General features: G+C 36.2%; 2 protein-coding genes across 2 annotated transcripts; one reads left to right on the top strand and one right to left on the bottom strand.

Moving 5' to 3' along the window:
- Positions 1-39: 39 nt before the first annotated feature.
- On the bottom strand, positions 40-13,177 carry MED1 (Mediator complex subunit 1). The gene is made up of 5 exons (XM_070111561.1): positions 12,834-13,177; positions 11,470-12,650; positions 10,866-10,998; positions 8,847-10,798; positions 40-5,015 (listed from the first exon to the last, which is right to left on the bottom strand). The coding sequence occupies exons 1-5, from the start codon at positions 12,871-12,873 to the stop codon at positions 3,732-3,734; spliced, it is 4,590 nt and encodes a 1,529-aa protein (XP_069967662.1). The 5' UTR covers positions 12,874-13,177; the 3' UTR covers positions 40-3,731.
- Positions 13,178-13,801: 624 nt separating this feature from the next.
- Positions 13,802-15,631, top strand: ND-39 (NADH:ubiquinone oxidoreductase subunit 39). The gene is made up of 4 exons (XM_014235954.3): positions 13,802-14,000; positions 14,128-14,566; positions 14,633-14,998; positions 15,057-15,631. The coding sequence occupies exons 1-4, from the start codon at positions 13,961-13,963 to the stop codon at positions 15,448-15,450; spliced, it is 1,239 nt and encodes a 412-aa protein (XP_014091429.2). The 5' UTR covers positions 13,802-13,960; the 3' UTR covers positions 15,451-15,631.
- The last annotated feature ends 383 nt before the right edge of the window (positions 15,632-16,014 follow it).

Genomic DNA, 16,014 nt, shown 5'->3' with positions numbered 1-16,014 from the left:
TTGTATGCACAGTAAACAGTTAGAAGAAACGACAGCAGGCAGTTTTGAAAATTTGTCTCAATTCATTTTATTCTTTTTTACAGTTATTGCTGTTAATAATTTGCTTTCGAGCTTAACTAATATTTCAACAATGATTCTTCTTTTGACTGTAATATAACGTATGCATATTATTTTCAATTTCATATAATTTCAAAAGTCTTAGTATCAATTATGTTTTACAATTTTTTGCAACAAAATGCGTATTTATAGTTATGTAAGTGTGTTTTGGTATATGATTTACAAAAATCATATTTTTCTTTTAATTTTTGTACTCAATTTTGTTTCTAGCCCAGCCGTTTCAGTCCAAATTTTATAAGAAATTTTTACTTTTAATATTTAAATATAATTTGTATTTAATTATTTATATGTTAATAATATTTTTGTATCTAGTTGACACTAAAAGGTCAAATGGTTAGCGTAAAATTAAAAAATTAAATTTAATTAAATGGTGAAATTAAATTTCTGTGATGTTTTTGAGGTACAAACTCTACTGCCTTTTATTTTCAAATTGAAATTTTTGAAGACCAAAATCGAAAACTATTATTTTGTTTTACAGATGACATACTTTTAGGCGCATTCTTCAATAATTTACAAACATTTTGGAAATATGAAAAATTCTACTCGAGTGTTATTAATTGTTAAAAAAATTTCTTACATGCACATATGTATGTATAAAATAAACGCCCAAAAGTATGCTAGCATATACTCACATAAAACTTTTCGCATCCATTTCAATATTTTGTGGGCATACATTTATATTATAAAATACTGTTATTAAAATTAAGTATATTAAATATTGCCTGCTGAGAAGCAACACTTTAAGACACTCTTACATTCAAATAATATTATTGATCGCTTATTAATCAATTTTAATGTTGATATTTTAGTATCAACATATTTTTCAATACAAAAAGAAAATGCAAATTCATATATGTATATATAAATCGATTTTCTCAATAGATAAAACACAAACCTGTTCAAAAACGTAAATAAATTATCATTTATTAGTTTTGTGTTATGAGTAGTATTATGAGAGTCGGACAAAATTATCGATACAAATTTCAACGATGCCTAAATAGACTCAATAATATCGAAAACTGCCTGTTCCAGCGCAACTCTTTAAGACACTCTCGATAACTATATCGATAATTGATTTTTTGTTATAACATATGCAACATTTTAACACAATGTATGCAATATGCAAAAATCGAGTTTTTCAATAGATGAGAGCTGCTCAAAAATATAAAACTCAACTTTTTAAGTTGCTCTCAATAATTACTTTTAACCATATACCGTTATATATAATAACTATACACCATTTCACTAAATCGTTAGTGTTGGCAATTAATCGATTGTCATTATCGATTTTACATATACAAAAATCGAGTTTTTCAACATGTGAGAGCTGCTCAAAAATATAAAACTCAACCCTTTAAGTCACTCGATAATTATATCGATATACCGTTATATATAATAACTATACACCATATCGATAAATCGTTACTGTTAGCAATTAATCGATTTTCATTATCGATTTTACATATCGCATATATAAAAGTCGATTTTTTTAAATACATCAATCAAAAGGCTGCTCAAATCAATTTTCAATATGATATCTCAAAAGGTTTATTTAAGTTAGTTACCGTAAAAACTATGTAGTGTTTCTCTTCGAATAAGATTGTTTTTAACGACTCGAAACCACCTAAAGGATTTCTATTAATCCTTATGAGATACTGGCGATAACACCTAAATTTTTGCAGCCCCTACCTTAATCCGTTGCCGTGTAATGGGTTTTTTGGGTTAAACGTCGCCTTAGTCAGAGATTACAAGGAAGCAAGTACTAGCGTGTTTCTCCAAAACAGATTCTCTTTAACACCACGACTTGTCCTAAATCTAAACTATTACTTAAATTGATTGGCGAATATACCAACAATATATATTAATACAGCTGTTTAATGGGTTTATTGGGTGAACACTTTCTTAAACGTCACTTTAGTGACAAATATTACTTTAAACAGAAAAGAAAGAAAATACATTTTCAAGAATTCATTGTACATTTTTATAGGTGTTCGACCAATAAAAGGACATAAACTGCTAAATTTTCCGAAGAATTCCTTTCATAAGCGTCTATTTGAACAAGGAACGCTTCAGAAATTGCAAACAAGTATTTAACACTTTTTTTCGAGGAACGCTTCTGATATCGATACTCAAGTTCTGCCTGCAACAGGATATATTTCAGATGAATGCTTTCTTAACCGTTACTTTAACCGGAAAAGAACATAATTTACACAAGGATGCATCTTACTGAACATAGTCCAAAAACTAGTACTTTTCAGATCGAGATGGTTTTTATAGTCATTTTATTCAGTAATTTCTGAAGGTCACCATGCAATTGTTGCATGTTTTTAGGCATATTTTATTTCTAGCCGCAACATTCAAACATGTTACAATAAAGCGTACCGGTTGTATCCCTTTTGTAGAAATTGAAATCAAAGAGAAAGGGATTAAACGTTGAGATTCGCCAAACGTAAGGCATAAACGAAGCCAGACGTCTTTTGTTACCTGACACGTGAAATCTTTAGGAAAGATCTTCATATATGTTAAGTAAGAATTGCAGTAGTTAAAGCAAACGTGAATTTTATCGTTTAAGTGTCATTAAAAATATCATCCTTTAGCTAAAGTGGGAGCATTATCAACAAACGAAATGATATTTGTCACTTAAAAATTTCCCAGACAAATATGTTTCAATAATTCTTGCGTGAGTGGTTGTTTTCCTGATGGTATACGAAAATAGATTAAATAATTATAATACAAATGTAAAAATCAATCATGAAGTATATAATGATATAAATTTGTATGATTTCAACAAATGTTCAAAGAAAATACTGCATACTTTTAGGCATTCGAAATTGACGCTGAAAGACATACGAATTTCTCACAGTGCCGTTTATACTATTTCTACTTAATATTTGATAAAATATGTATCTAGCTGTATTCTTCAGATAATTAAATGATGCCTTACTTAAACTTAAATATTCGTTGATTTTACTAGTTTTCAAAAACATATATTTTAAGTACAAACAGTTTGTATTACTGGAAATTGGCAGTTGCAAAATATATAAGTATTTAAATTTTTTTAAAGATTTAGTATGTTTGAAAAATAAGTCTGTAGAGAGACCCGCACCTAATTGAAGTGATATGTTTTATAAAGACTAACCTAAAATGTTGTGGTACTCAGCTTGGCGCTTTATACATACATACGAATTAGCACCTAACCTAAAAACAAAAACAGCGCAAAGCTTTTTACTTGGACGCTATGTATCAGTTAAAGTTAGAAAGTCTCTACTGAGCTGATATATCATACAGTATGACAATTCAAGTCATTTCGTCCAATCATAAACTTTTCTAGCACAGTCGGTACCCCGAATACTTCTAATCTAATCTGCGACTTCAAAAATTTCAACATCAAAACCAATTTTCAGACATACCTAACCTTAAAAATTAAAAAAACAAGTGCAAATTTCCAGTTACAAATACGCTAACAATCTTTAAGTGCTCGCCAAGGCTTAAGCAAGCTAACGCCATTGGACTCCAACAAATCCGTGGATTGACAAAAAGAATTTTACAATTTAAAATAATAAACAAATACTTGAAACATATGAATAATAAAATATAAATTTAACTAAGTAATGTCATTTACCGCCGTATCCAGCCGACGACGCAGCAGCAGCGTTCGGCATAAACGACGACTCGTCCAGTGGTTGACTGTGAGCGACGGCCGACGCTTGATGGTGGTAGTCAGCTGTTAAAGCTGCCTGGTGTTGAGCGTGCTGATTATGCATTTGCGAGTGTTGTTGTTGTTGCTGCTGCTGCTGCTGCTGACGGTGATGATTAGCATAATGCATTTGTAAGCCTTCGCTTTTCTGTGCCAAATGATAATTAGCGTTCAGTTGCATTGTGGTAGCATTTTGTTGCTGTTGTTGTTGCTGTTGCTGTTGTTGTTGCTGTTGTTGCGTATGCTGTAACGTTTGTAGGGCTTCGTTGGCAGGGTTATCAACCTTTGCACCCGCAGTACTGTTAACACCACTCAAAGCTGGCGAGAGTGCAGTCGGCGTGGTCGGTGCCGATTGTGAGCCATTCGAGAGGTTGGCGGCGCGTTGCGATAATTTCGGTATTTGAAATTTACTATTGAAGCCCTTCATGAAGCCCTCCATGTTGGCCGCCATTGCCGGTGAGGCATATTGTAGTATTTTCAACATATCCGCTTGGTGATCCAAGCGTGTAGCAGGTGCAGAAGTAGCGGTTGCATTGGCGCTCGCGTTCGCCGTCGACGTTGACGACGGCGTGGCGGATTTCTTGGCGGACTTACGTGCTGCTGCGACGCCCGTACCACTCAGGTCGCCAAATGTGTTTGTGCTGTAGCTTTTGGTCAGACCACCCGTAGGATTGGTCGATTTCGTTGACAAGCTACCGGATGAGTTGGACTTTTGAAAGGGATGCTTGCATGTCGAACTTTTCTTGGACGGTGACTTGGCTGACGCTAACTTCTTAGAGGCCGGTCCACTGCTAACGCCCGGTTTGAGTCCAGTATGTTGTTTCTTAGTTGAACCCGTGGCGCTACACGATTTCAAACCCTTCCCAGCTGTTGTGGTGGTATTGCTTGTAGAAGCCAAACTAGCGCTGCTGCTACAGCTATTGGCGTTGTTGCTGTTGGCATTGTTGCTACTAATACTGGATTTGCCAGCACCGCTCGTCTTGTTGATGGTCAGCTTCAAGCCCTCCTGGCTCGGTTTCACCATGTATTCGGTGGAGTTGAACTGCTGTATTGACTCGGCACGTCCACCGCACTTCACCTCACTGCTGCCAATGTCCGGCGGCGAGTGTTGCAGCGGCGCCGACACTGGCGCTCCCGGAAGCGTTGGCGTTGCTGTTGCTGTTGTTGGCGCGACTGACATCGTTGACGCCGTCGAACTAACCTGACAAAAGAATTTCGTATCATAGAGAGTGTGTGTGTTGATAAATTACACGCGGAAAGCGTTAAAATGAAAAAGCAATTATAATGGGTCAGAGTGTGGGGAGAAGGTGGTGTATTTAGGTGTTTGTTTGTAAGTAAATGTTTGTTAGGTGGAAACATGTTGCAAAAAATTTTAAAAATATACAGAAAAAAGTATTAGAAAAAATATTTTAAAAAATAGAGAAAAAAATTTTGAAAAAAGTGTTGAAAAATAATTAGTGCAAGGAGTAAGAGCAGAAGGAAACAGAAGGAAGCAGAAGGAAGCAAAAGTGTATAAAAATAGTAAAAAGATATAAAAGAGTGAGGGAGAAAGAAAGAGAGAGGGAGAAAGAGAGAGAGAGAGTGAAGTATAAATTGTTAGTAAAAGTTATTCAAAATTATTATTAATTAAGTTTTGTTTTCATTAAAAAAAAATTATTTCATATTAATGTGTTTAACCTTAAAACCAACAATTTGTACTACTGCTTAACACAAATATAATAAAAGATATTTAATTAAAATTAAACTGTTAAAAAGATTTTTATAAAAAAAAAATTATTTAAAAACATTTTAAATTTTCAAAAAGGCAAAATAAATATATTTAATTTTTTATAAGCTGCTACTAAATTTTTCCAAAAAATTGCTAAACTTAATCACCACTTAAACTTAATTTAGCACTTTTTACTAAAATTTAAGCTTAAATTTTTAGCGGTCATATCTCAACTAAGCATTTAATAGACCGGTTGCGAATTATAGAGCTTCCATTGGAGCTTCGAAAGAAAATTATAATCAAACTTTATCTGAAAACTATCGTCATCGTGTGTTCGGCATCTATCGCATGTGATCAGAATACACCGATTACATTTTTTTTATATACCCTGTACAGGGTATATTAAGTTTCCCATGAAGTTTGTAACACTCAGTACGAAAAAAAATGTTGGGAGTTCTATAATATACATGTATAAATGATCAGCGAGACGCGCAGAGTCGATTTAGACATGTCCGTCTGACTGTCCGTATATACGCGAACTAGTTTCTCAGTTTTTGAGATATCCATCTGAAATTTTGCACACATACTTTTCTTCCTAGACAGCTGCTCATTTGTCGGAAGTAAAATTTGAGATATCTCGACGAAACTTGGTGTCAAGGTCATTGCCACGCCTACAAAACGACATTAATCGAAAACCAATAAACAGCCAGAATTTAGCTCCACAATACGAAACAATGCTGTTATTTAGTATAATAAATTGCATTAGGAAGGGGTGTATCTGATTGAAAAAAATGTTAAAAGTGGGCGTGGCCGCACCCCGCAGTAATTTTACTGTACTCCTAAACCATTCAAGCAATAACAACTGAATTCGCTCAGGGTATATATTTTTGTCAATCCTACTCACCCTGTAAAAATGGGTAAATTCGTATTATAACCACGCCCACTCCCATATAACGGGTTTGCTAAAAGTGCGATAAATCTATAGCTAAATGCGGCAGAGACATAAAATTTTACAGCCGAGATGGTACAAAAAGGGTTTTTAGGAGCCGGTCTCAAATTTGGACGATGGGCGTGGCCCCGTCTATATTTAGATGAAAATCCATATCTCGAAACCTACTTGACCGATTTTAACCAAATTTGGTACGTAATATTATTCTGATATTTCTGCAATACAATGCGAAAATGGGCGTAATTAGACAAAAACCACGCCTACTTTTCATATAACACAATTTTAAATTCCATCTGATTCTTTCACTTTCAAATATGCAAATCAAGCACCAAAGAATATATCAGGATAAAACTTTGCCTGAATAGGGCACTTAAAGTAAGCCACCTTGTTACCAAAAATTGCCCACATCGGAGTAAAACTGTTCAAGCGCCCAGATACCGAACAGTGGACCCCAGTTCTTATTGCGAACTTTTGATTGAAAATATCGCTCAATTTGTGAGATATATGAAAGAAATACGGAAAGAATCCATTTCTGATAATAGTATGTATATATGTACGTCAAAAATAGTTGTAATAGGATCAAAAATTCCCTCAGCCCCATATACTTATTAGAACGAGTTTCAAACTTCCGGCTGACTTTATACCGCATAAATCGATCGATATATGAGTTATCTAAATGAAATTGAAAGAATATGAAATACGGTTAAGCCCGAACTAAGCGCTCCCTTACTTGTTTCCTTTTTTCGATCAAAACTAAGAGCGAAATTCAACATAAACTTCAAACAAATTGATGGAAACTCCCAAAATTGGTTTAGAATAATGTAGAAAATTATAAATATTTGTTGCAATAGCTGTTAAAAGGCTTAACTGTGCTTAACATAACCTCAAAACTCAAAACCGAACTTTACACTAATGAAGTAAATAAAATATTTTTTTTTAACGCTAAAGCTTGTAGTATCAATATTTTAACGAAGCCTAGCATGCACCAAAATTATTGGTAAATTAGAGTTGACCTAACCTCAAACTTTACAAGTTATTGCATGTTATGAGCAGAAATTAGAGAGCGTAAAGAGAATTTTAGAGAACAAATAAATAATTTATTAGCTGTTGATTATTACTTAAATTTGAAAATTAAAACATTTCGAACGCAAAAACGCTGCAAAGCTAACATAAACTAACTTGAAAAAAAAAATATGTAATATTGCAAAGAACATTAAAATTGCAAATATTAAACGATTTTAACTTAAACAGAAAAATATTTCAATATAAGTTATTGAATAGTAAATGTTTTAAAAAAAATCGATAGTTTAGCATACGTTATTTTAGAATCGATTTTTTATATGATATATTTTTTATATTATATGATATATTTTTTTAGTGATATATTTTTTATATTATATGATATATTTTTTTATTGATATATTTTTTATATGATATATTTTTTATATGATATATTTTTTATAAGATATATTTTTTATATGATATATTATTTGTTGCACGAGTTTTTTGTTTCTTGTAATTATTAAAATCAAACCACACCTTTTATATTGTAAATATATATATTTTTAACGAGAGCATGCATTTTCACCAAAAACAAATTAACCAAAAAAAATCAACCAATCGCATATTAAATAAAAATATTAATAATTTGATAATAAAATAATAAATGAAAATAAATAAGACAAACTACAAGTGTTAGCATGTGTATAGTACTTTTTATTTATTTTATAAATTTGAATTTTTTTTAAATTTAAGAAACTAGTATACAAATGTTTGCATATTTTTAAGTAGGAAAATACAGTTAGCATATGCGCAAAGAGAGTTAACAAAATATAATATTATCTTCTATTTTCAGAGCAAAATTTTAACAAATGAAAATTTAATTTTTATAAAACAAATATTTTAAAAAATTCTAATGATATTTAAAATTATTTTTGACAAATGTGACCGTTTTTGTTAATTTATATTAGCGTAGAAAATAGTTAAGCGCTAACAAATGTGTCTCAATTTAGCGAAAACAAACAGTCTAAACATTTTTGTGCATCTTTTAGTCAAATTTGCAAAAAAAAAAAAAAGTTCTCAACTTTTATACAATTTGTTTGTTGTTGAACACGCTAGCTTGTTTGTCAACTCAAATTTCACAAGCATTGCTTGGTTTACTGCTCTTTTTTGAACCTGATATGTTTTGCAACAACTTTTCTCACTTTGGAAAATTAATTAAAACACTCGCAGCAGCAAATGAAACTATAAACTAAATATGTTATACGCTACAACAAAAAAATATAATAAAATAAAAAACTAAAACCACAACTAAAAACTTTGCAAAGAGATGTGTAGTTTGCAAGTTGTGTCTACTGAAAATTGTATGAACTTACCGCGCCGCTCACCACTTTGCGCATAGCAGCCACTTGTGATGCCGCAACAGCCGCTGCATTCATATCCATGCCGCCGCCTGCACCATTGCCACTCAACAACTGGCCAACACCGACACCAACACCAACGCCACCAGCACCAGCCGAGCCACTCATATTGGCCACGCCACCATAGCCACCAGCAACCGTATTCATAGCTGTTGGTGCAGTTAAATGATTGATAGACTTCATTTGTGGCATGCCACCAACCACACCCACACCCATAGCTGCTTTCACAGCATTTGCAGCGGCAACACCGGCCGCCGCATTGCCAACTAAACTGCTTGCGCCGCCACAACCGGCTTTGTCGCCTTTCGGACTCAGACTGGTCGCTGTGGCACTTTTCAGTGTCGACATGCTCGGCTTGCCCGAAGAGCCATGCTTTGGCGAATGCGTGCCGAACGGTGACTTCGGACTATTCGAGGCGGTATTCGAATGCTTCGGACTGCTATAGACGGGCGAATGTTTCGGGCTGGGACGTGTCGAAAGCAGCGCAGCATTGCCGGCGGCGCCGGTGTTGGCGCCGCTAAGCATGTTGCTGCCGCTGCCACCCTTTGGTGAGGAGGATGGTGAGGAGAATTTGCGTGCCGCTACTGTGGCAGCTGTCTCGTTGGTGGCAGCAGGCGAATTTTGACGGGAATACACTTTTTCCGGTGGACCCATAGGTGAGTCGTCGCGCTTCTTTTTACGTTTCTTCTCCTTTTGCGTATCGTTGCTTGAGGTTACATCCAATGGACGCTTGCCACCCACCGCAGACATATTCGGGCCGGCATTTAAGCCACCACTACCCACCGCTGTGCCGCCGCTCGTTTTTTTATCCTTATTGGCATTAATAGCCGTATTGGTTACGGCATTTATGGGCGTTATAGTGATGGTGGATGAGGTGTTGACGCCGGTTTGTGGCACATTCGTGCCGCCGGGCATTGTGACTGTAGCGCCGCTAGCATTGGCGCCGTTCGCTGCCGTCAAAGGTATAATTTCTATGCCGACGGAGCGTTTTACATCGACGCCTTGTTGTTGGGTAGCGCCTCTACTATTACTATCCGGCGAAATGGGTGTTATGCTGACGCAATTCTTTAAATTTGTTTTATCCATCCAGATGTTCTTGTACTTATCGGCTATTTCGATTTCCGTTTGCTTGCCGCCGGCATTTTGCTCATGTGGTGATGCGGCTTGTTGTTGTAGTAGTAGTAGTTGTTGTTGTTGCTGCTGCGTTTGCTGTAGCTGATGTACGCTGCCCAAAGAGCTGCTTTCAACAGCAGCATGGAAAGCTAAATTATTTTGCATTTGACTCTTTGGGCTATCATGAAAATCCTCCTGCTTGACTTCGTTTTTATATTGTAGAAAACCTGCAATGCCGGCAACGCTATTGCAAGCGGCATTCATGCCAACGCCACCGACACCACCACCACCCATTGACGTCGTTGCAGAAGCCATATTCGACATTTGTTGTTGTTGTTGTCGTGCATTTTGTTCCATTTTAACGCCACCACCACGCATGCCAGCACTACCGCCAACACCACCGCCCGAATCATTCGGTCCCATGACCATACTAAAATTTCCATAACCAGCATTGCCAGTGCTGCCACAAGCGCCCGTACCACCTAAACCACCCATGCCACCGCCAACGCCACCACCGATTGTGCGCTGAAACATGCTCATTGTTTCTTGATCCCAAAACTTGAGTAGCGCACGTATGGTCACCGGTATGGATAAACACTTTTCCACAACTTTTGTAAGTTTCAACGACAGCAGATCATAGTTGTGTGTTAGCGAGTAGAGTGCACACTTTACATTGCCGTCACGTAAATCGAACTCCAGAGTTGCCATTGTCTCCTCGTAGGTATGTTGCAATGAAACGCTGATTTGTTGAAAGGAAATGGCGTTCACTTCGAGTATGGTGGTGGATTCCATGTCTAAAATGATCAACATTATAATTACTAACTGCAGATATTAGTGCCAATATTTAAAGCAAAAACTTACCGTTACCCATTTTTGACTGTGTACGCACACAACTTGCCAGAAGAGTGTAGAAAAGCGCCTGACGCTTGAGAAAATCCAAAATTTTTGGTACTTGCATAGGCTCCGTAAAGGGTATGGATGAAACCAGGGTAGCCTAATAAAAAAAAAACAATTGGTTGCATTAAACTAATTAAAATATGTTAACTTCGGTTGCACCAACGCTTAATAGCCGTCACAAAAAAAAAAATAAAGAACTTAATTTGGATATATCAGTTTGTATGACAGCTATGTATATGCTATAGTTGTGCGATCTGAACAATTTTTTCGGTGATTGTAGCGTTTCTATCGGCAATAATCCATGATAAATTGTGAAGACATTTTGTCAAATAAAAAGGACTTGATTTTGCTGGTTCCGTTTGTATGATAGCTACATATATGCTATAAAGCTCCGATATAGGCGGTTCCTGAGTTACTAGTGCGTGTATACACAGACTGACGGTTTGATTGACAGATTGATTTCACTCGTCACGCTGTTAATTTATATACCATAGACCACAAATGGTAATTTATAGTCTCCGTCATGAAATATAGATACTTAAAACTTAACCTAATTAATAATACACACCTGTAATTGTTTATTCTCTGTGAAGAAGTAGCAATGCGTCTGATCCGGCAAATTTACAAAGAGACCCTTCTGTGAGTTCTTTAATTGTTGCTCGGAAGCGGTTTGCACTACCAAATTCATAATCGATGATATGACAACTTCTTTTTTGTCAGGTGATTCTAAGCCGGTTGCGCCGTCAGATGCCACACCGAGCGGCAAACCCAAAGCTCTCAAATTGGCATGGCATACAGGTAGCGGTTTGTTTAGACGTAACACAAATGTGGCGGGTAAGAGCATGGAATTTTGCTGATTCAATGGCGCATATATTGGTACATCAATGCCGGTTTGTGGATCATTTGTTACGCTAACAATCGGCAATATTTGCAATTTATTCGCTGACGAAGCCTCCAGGTTCACAGTCACACTGAAGCCAATATCTTTGCTTGTTATTAAATCGGTAGTTAGCGGTTGCACCGACTTCGTATCCAGTGATATGAGATCATAAGGTGAAACGAAATAAATGAGTTTCATTGGATGACCGCCACGTCGCTTAAGCACTAAACCCACTGAAGATGATTTGACTAGTTGCTGCGAGTCTTTTGTGAAATTCTGCATTTGAAAGAGATTATATAAATCGGTTTCCATCGCTTGTAAGGCAACAAAAGCCTTGGTTTTGACTTTGGGTTCTGCATTCAATTGATAGATGGAGGATAGACCCTCCAACTGCACAGTGAAATCGGCAAAATCACCACGATTCAAGCAGTTCACCAATTCACTGCATGATTGTTGTTCAATTTTGCATTCATGATGCACTTTGACATCGGTTAGTGCGCCGTTTGCGTCCAAAATAATTTCCAAAAAGAACATATCGGTCGATATAAACAAACCCGAGGTATCTTCCATGAACTTGAGGCCCAACTGGCGCGAAAGACTCTCAAGCCTTTCAACGAGCCCTTGTCGTGATGTTACTTTAATGCAATGTTGCATGCTGTCGAGGCATTTTTGCAAATTTGCCTTCTCCACTGCATCGAGTGCATAACGTTTCTCCAACATGGACATGCGCATAGCCTTCGCCAGTTCAGGAAAGGATTTGTGTTGATTGGAGCGCGTACGTATCCGTTCCATAAGCAGTTCGCGTTGCCATTGTTTATTTTTTTCAGCAGCGCTTGGTGCAGAGCTGAGCAACTGAGCAGCTGTTGTTGCTGAAAAAGATATAAGATATAAGATAGTATAAATAGAAAGCTTTTAAGGAAATCGTATTAAGTCTGTGTTTATGAAAACCATTTTCAAAAAAAAAAGTATATGCGTTCTAGTAAAATTATGGTATATTTGTAGAAAATATGTAGTTAAATAAACAATATATAATAATTATATTTAACACTCACTAGTTGTTCCGACCGCCCCCTTTACTACAGTAGAATTCATTATATTATTTAAAGGCTTTACAACGTGTAACAAATGCGGTGAATTTAACCAAGAATGGGGCTCCGCTAGGCAAGCCGCCGTCGATACACTTCCTCACACCAAACCACTTTACTTTTTATATTCCTTTAAACACTACGTACATGAACCATTGAAGTTTAATACTTATATATTTGCATTGTAGATCTTCTTAACTTATACACAATACTAATTTTTCTAAAGCTTTTCTTTTAAGTTAAATAAAATCGTTGTTTGCAAAATCTTTGCTTTCTTTTCTTCCTAGCTTCAAAAAATACTAGTAACGTTTAACACTAATCGAGTTTATCGAAATATTGTTAACCATACGATAGAAGATACCGATAACAAAATGTTGGAGCAATCATCATTGCATTGGCCCGCGATAATAATAATTTTACGAATATGTAGTGTAAGTACTGATAATATTCGCAGTAAGTTATCATTACGAAATACCAGAGAGCCCTAGCAGAAATACTTTTAGGACGATTTGATAAAACTTCCTAAAATTCTTGCAAACATGTTATCCTCCTACGCATTTTTAGATTATAAGAAATAAAGGTACAACAACTTTATGGATTTATTCCCATCCAGAATGATAAAAACAACGTAATTCTATTATTCTTCGCTTCCATGAAAATTCTTTGAATACATTGGAGTTTTGGGTACTCGCGACTTGCCGGGTTAACATACTTTTTTTATTTCTGCCCTTTTATAACTAACATCAGAATCTAAAGAATCATAGTTAATATTTTCATATACATTTCCGACAAAGACGTGATAAATACATTTGAAGTCTAAGCATCAGATTATGTATGTCTAAATTAATGTCATTTACCATAAAACCCATATCCTTCAGAATCGTACATTGTAATTTTTTCTATCTTTTCCACAAATTTGTGTATAAAAGAAAAACGTCAAAATTTGACGTTTCAAAATTAGACGTGTGGTTGTTTTTTTTCTTTTTTATAAGAGTGTAATTTTAATTAGGAACGACTGATTGCAAATTTTCGTTGGGAGGATAAGTAACACATCGACTGGGATTTGCTCCAATTAAACTGCGAAGTAACTAAAGATGGCCTCGTTAATACTGCTGCGTAATGGCCAGATAGCAAGTAAGTTGATTGGTGCACAGCTGCTTTACCAGGAGCACATAAATATTATGTAACTTTCATTTTGCATTAAAATGTATGCAATAATTTGTGTATTTTTTATTAAATATTTCACCTATAATTACTGCAGAGCAACAGAGCAGCGCTGCATTAAGTGTACTTTTTGTGCGCCATGCTTCGAACTCCTCCGAAGGTCCTCGTCCATTAAAAAGCACCAATGTCAGCGCCATGCGTCGTGGTACCGGCGGACGAAGCAGCTTCAATGGAATTGTTGCAACTATATTCGGGTGTACCGGCTTCGTAGGTCGCTATGTTTGCAATAAGCTGGGTAAAACTGGTACCCAAATGATAATGCCATATCGTGGGGATTTCGGTGAGGCTATTCGTCTTAAGGTGTGCGGCGATTTGGGTCAAGTGCTGTTCCAATTTTATGATTTAAGAGACGAAAAAGCGATACGCGATGCTGTGAAGTACTCAAATGTAGTTATCAATTTAGTTGGTCGTGAATTCGAGACCAAAAATTTTAAATTCAATGATGTGCATGTAGAAGGCGCACGTCGTATAGCTAGGTAAGTTAGAATTAAACGTAATTTAAATTATATTCATACGTTTTTTATTAATCTTTTTTTTTATAGAATCAGCAAAGAAGCTGGTGTGGAACGTTTGATTCATTTGTCTGCTTTGAATGCTAGTCCCGAACCAATGAGCTTTGTGCTTGAGGGTGGCAGCAACTTTTTGAAGAGCAAATACTATGGTGAATGTGCTGTACGCGATGAATTCCCTGAGGCAACCATTATAAGGCCCGCGGATATCTATGGCTCGGAGGATCGTTTCCTACGTTACTACGCTCACATTTGGCGTCGCCAATTCCGTGCCATGCCACTCTGGTTTGCCGGTGAACGTACCGTAAAACAACCCGTTTATGTGTCGGATGTTGCACAAGCTATTGTCAACTGCGCTAAGGATCCCGATACTGCTGGTCAGGTTTATCAAGCTGTTGGGTAGGTTTTGAGCAAAGTTGAATGTATATACTTTCTAATATTTTAAATTCTTTTTCAGACCCAAACGTTACCAGTTGAGCGAATTAGTTGACTGGTTCCATCGTGTTATGCGCAAAGATGAGAAATGGTGGGGATATCGTCGTTATGACATGCGTTGGGATCCTACCTTCCTTTTGAAAGCCAAATTCACAGAGCTTATCTGTCCTGGACAACCTATTGGTGAGTTACATGTGGAACGTATCGAGCGCGAATGCATCACCGATGTCGTACGCTCCGACATACCATGCTTGGAAGATTTAGGTGTTCAATTGACTTCCATGGAAGAGCAAGTGCCATGGGAATTGCGTCCATATCGTGCCGCGCAATATTATGATGCCGAATTGGGAGAATGGGAAGAGCCAGCTCCACCAAAACCCATAGAACATAGAGAAGAATTACGTATGTTTGCATAAAACTACGATAATGGCAACAACGCTAACAACAAAAGCCAAGCAAATTATAGACAAAACGAAACAAATGAAAGTTTTTGGCGTTGGTGGCCAGGCAGCGACTTGAAAAAGAAACATTTACATATACGCGAATTACTCTTCGTTGTACTTGTTGTACGTTCTTTGTGGTATGGAGTTACATCTAGTGAATTATGGTCGATTATGAATGGTGTAGAAGTGGATAATGAAGCTTCTAACAACAAATAAATGTAATTTGGTTTGTTAGGAACCGCTGTTAAAATTCAAAAAAGTTCAACTGTATTTTTATTGGTGTCAAACAATAGGTTTACTGTATAAACTGTTGGTCGCGTAAAATTGTAAATAACATACTTGGCACTTCTTATCTTTCTTATTTTTAAGTATAAAATAATATAGCTCATCGCTCTTATTTACAAGTAATTTTTGTTATTACTCGCATAATTTTGTATTATCGATATATTGCAACACGAAGCAATGAACACAGCCACTTCTTACAGATCACAGCTGTCAATGGCCAACTAAAGTTGCCATATTGACAAAACAAAAATT

Source organism: Bactrocera oleae, chromosome 6 (genome assembly GCF_042242935.1).
Source record: "Bactrocera oleae isolate idBacOlea1 chromosome 6, idBacOlea1, whole genome shotgun sequence".
Classification (NCBI taxonomy): domain Eukaryota; kingdom Metazoa; phylum Arthropoda; class Insecta; order Diptera; family Tephritidae; genus Bactrocera; species Bactrocera oleae.
Note: the sequence above shows the minus strand (reverse complement) of the source record. Positions and strands in the feature narration are given on the sequence as shown.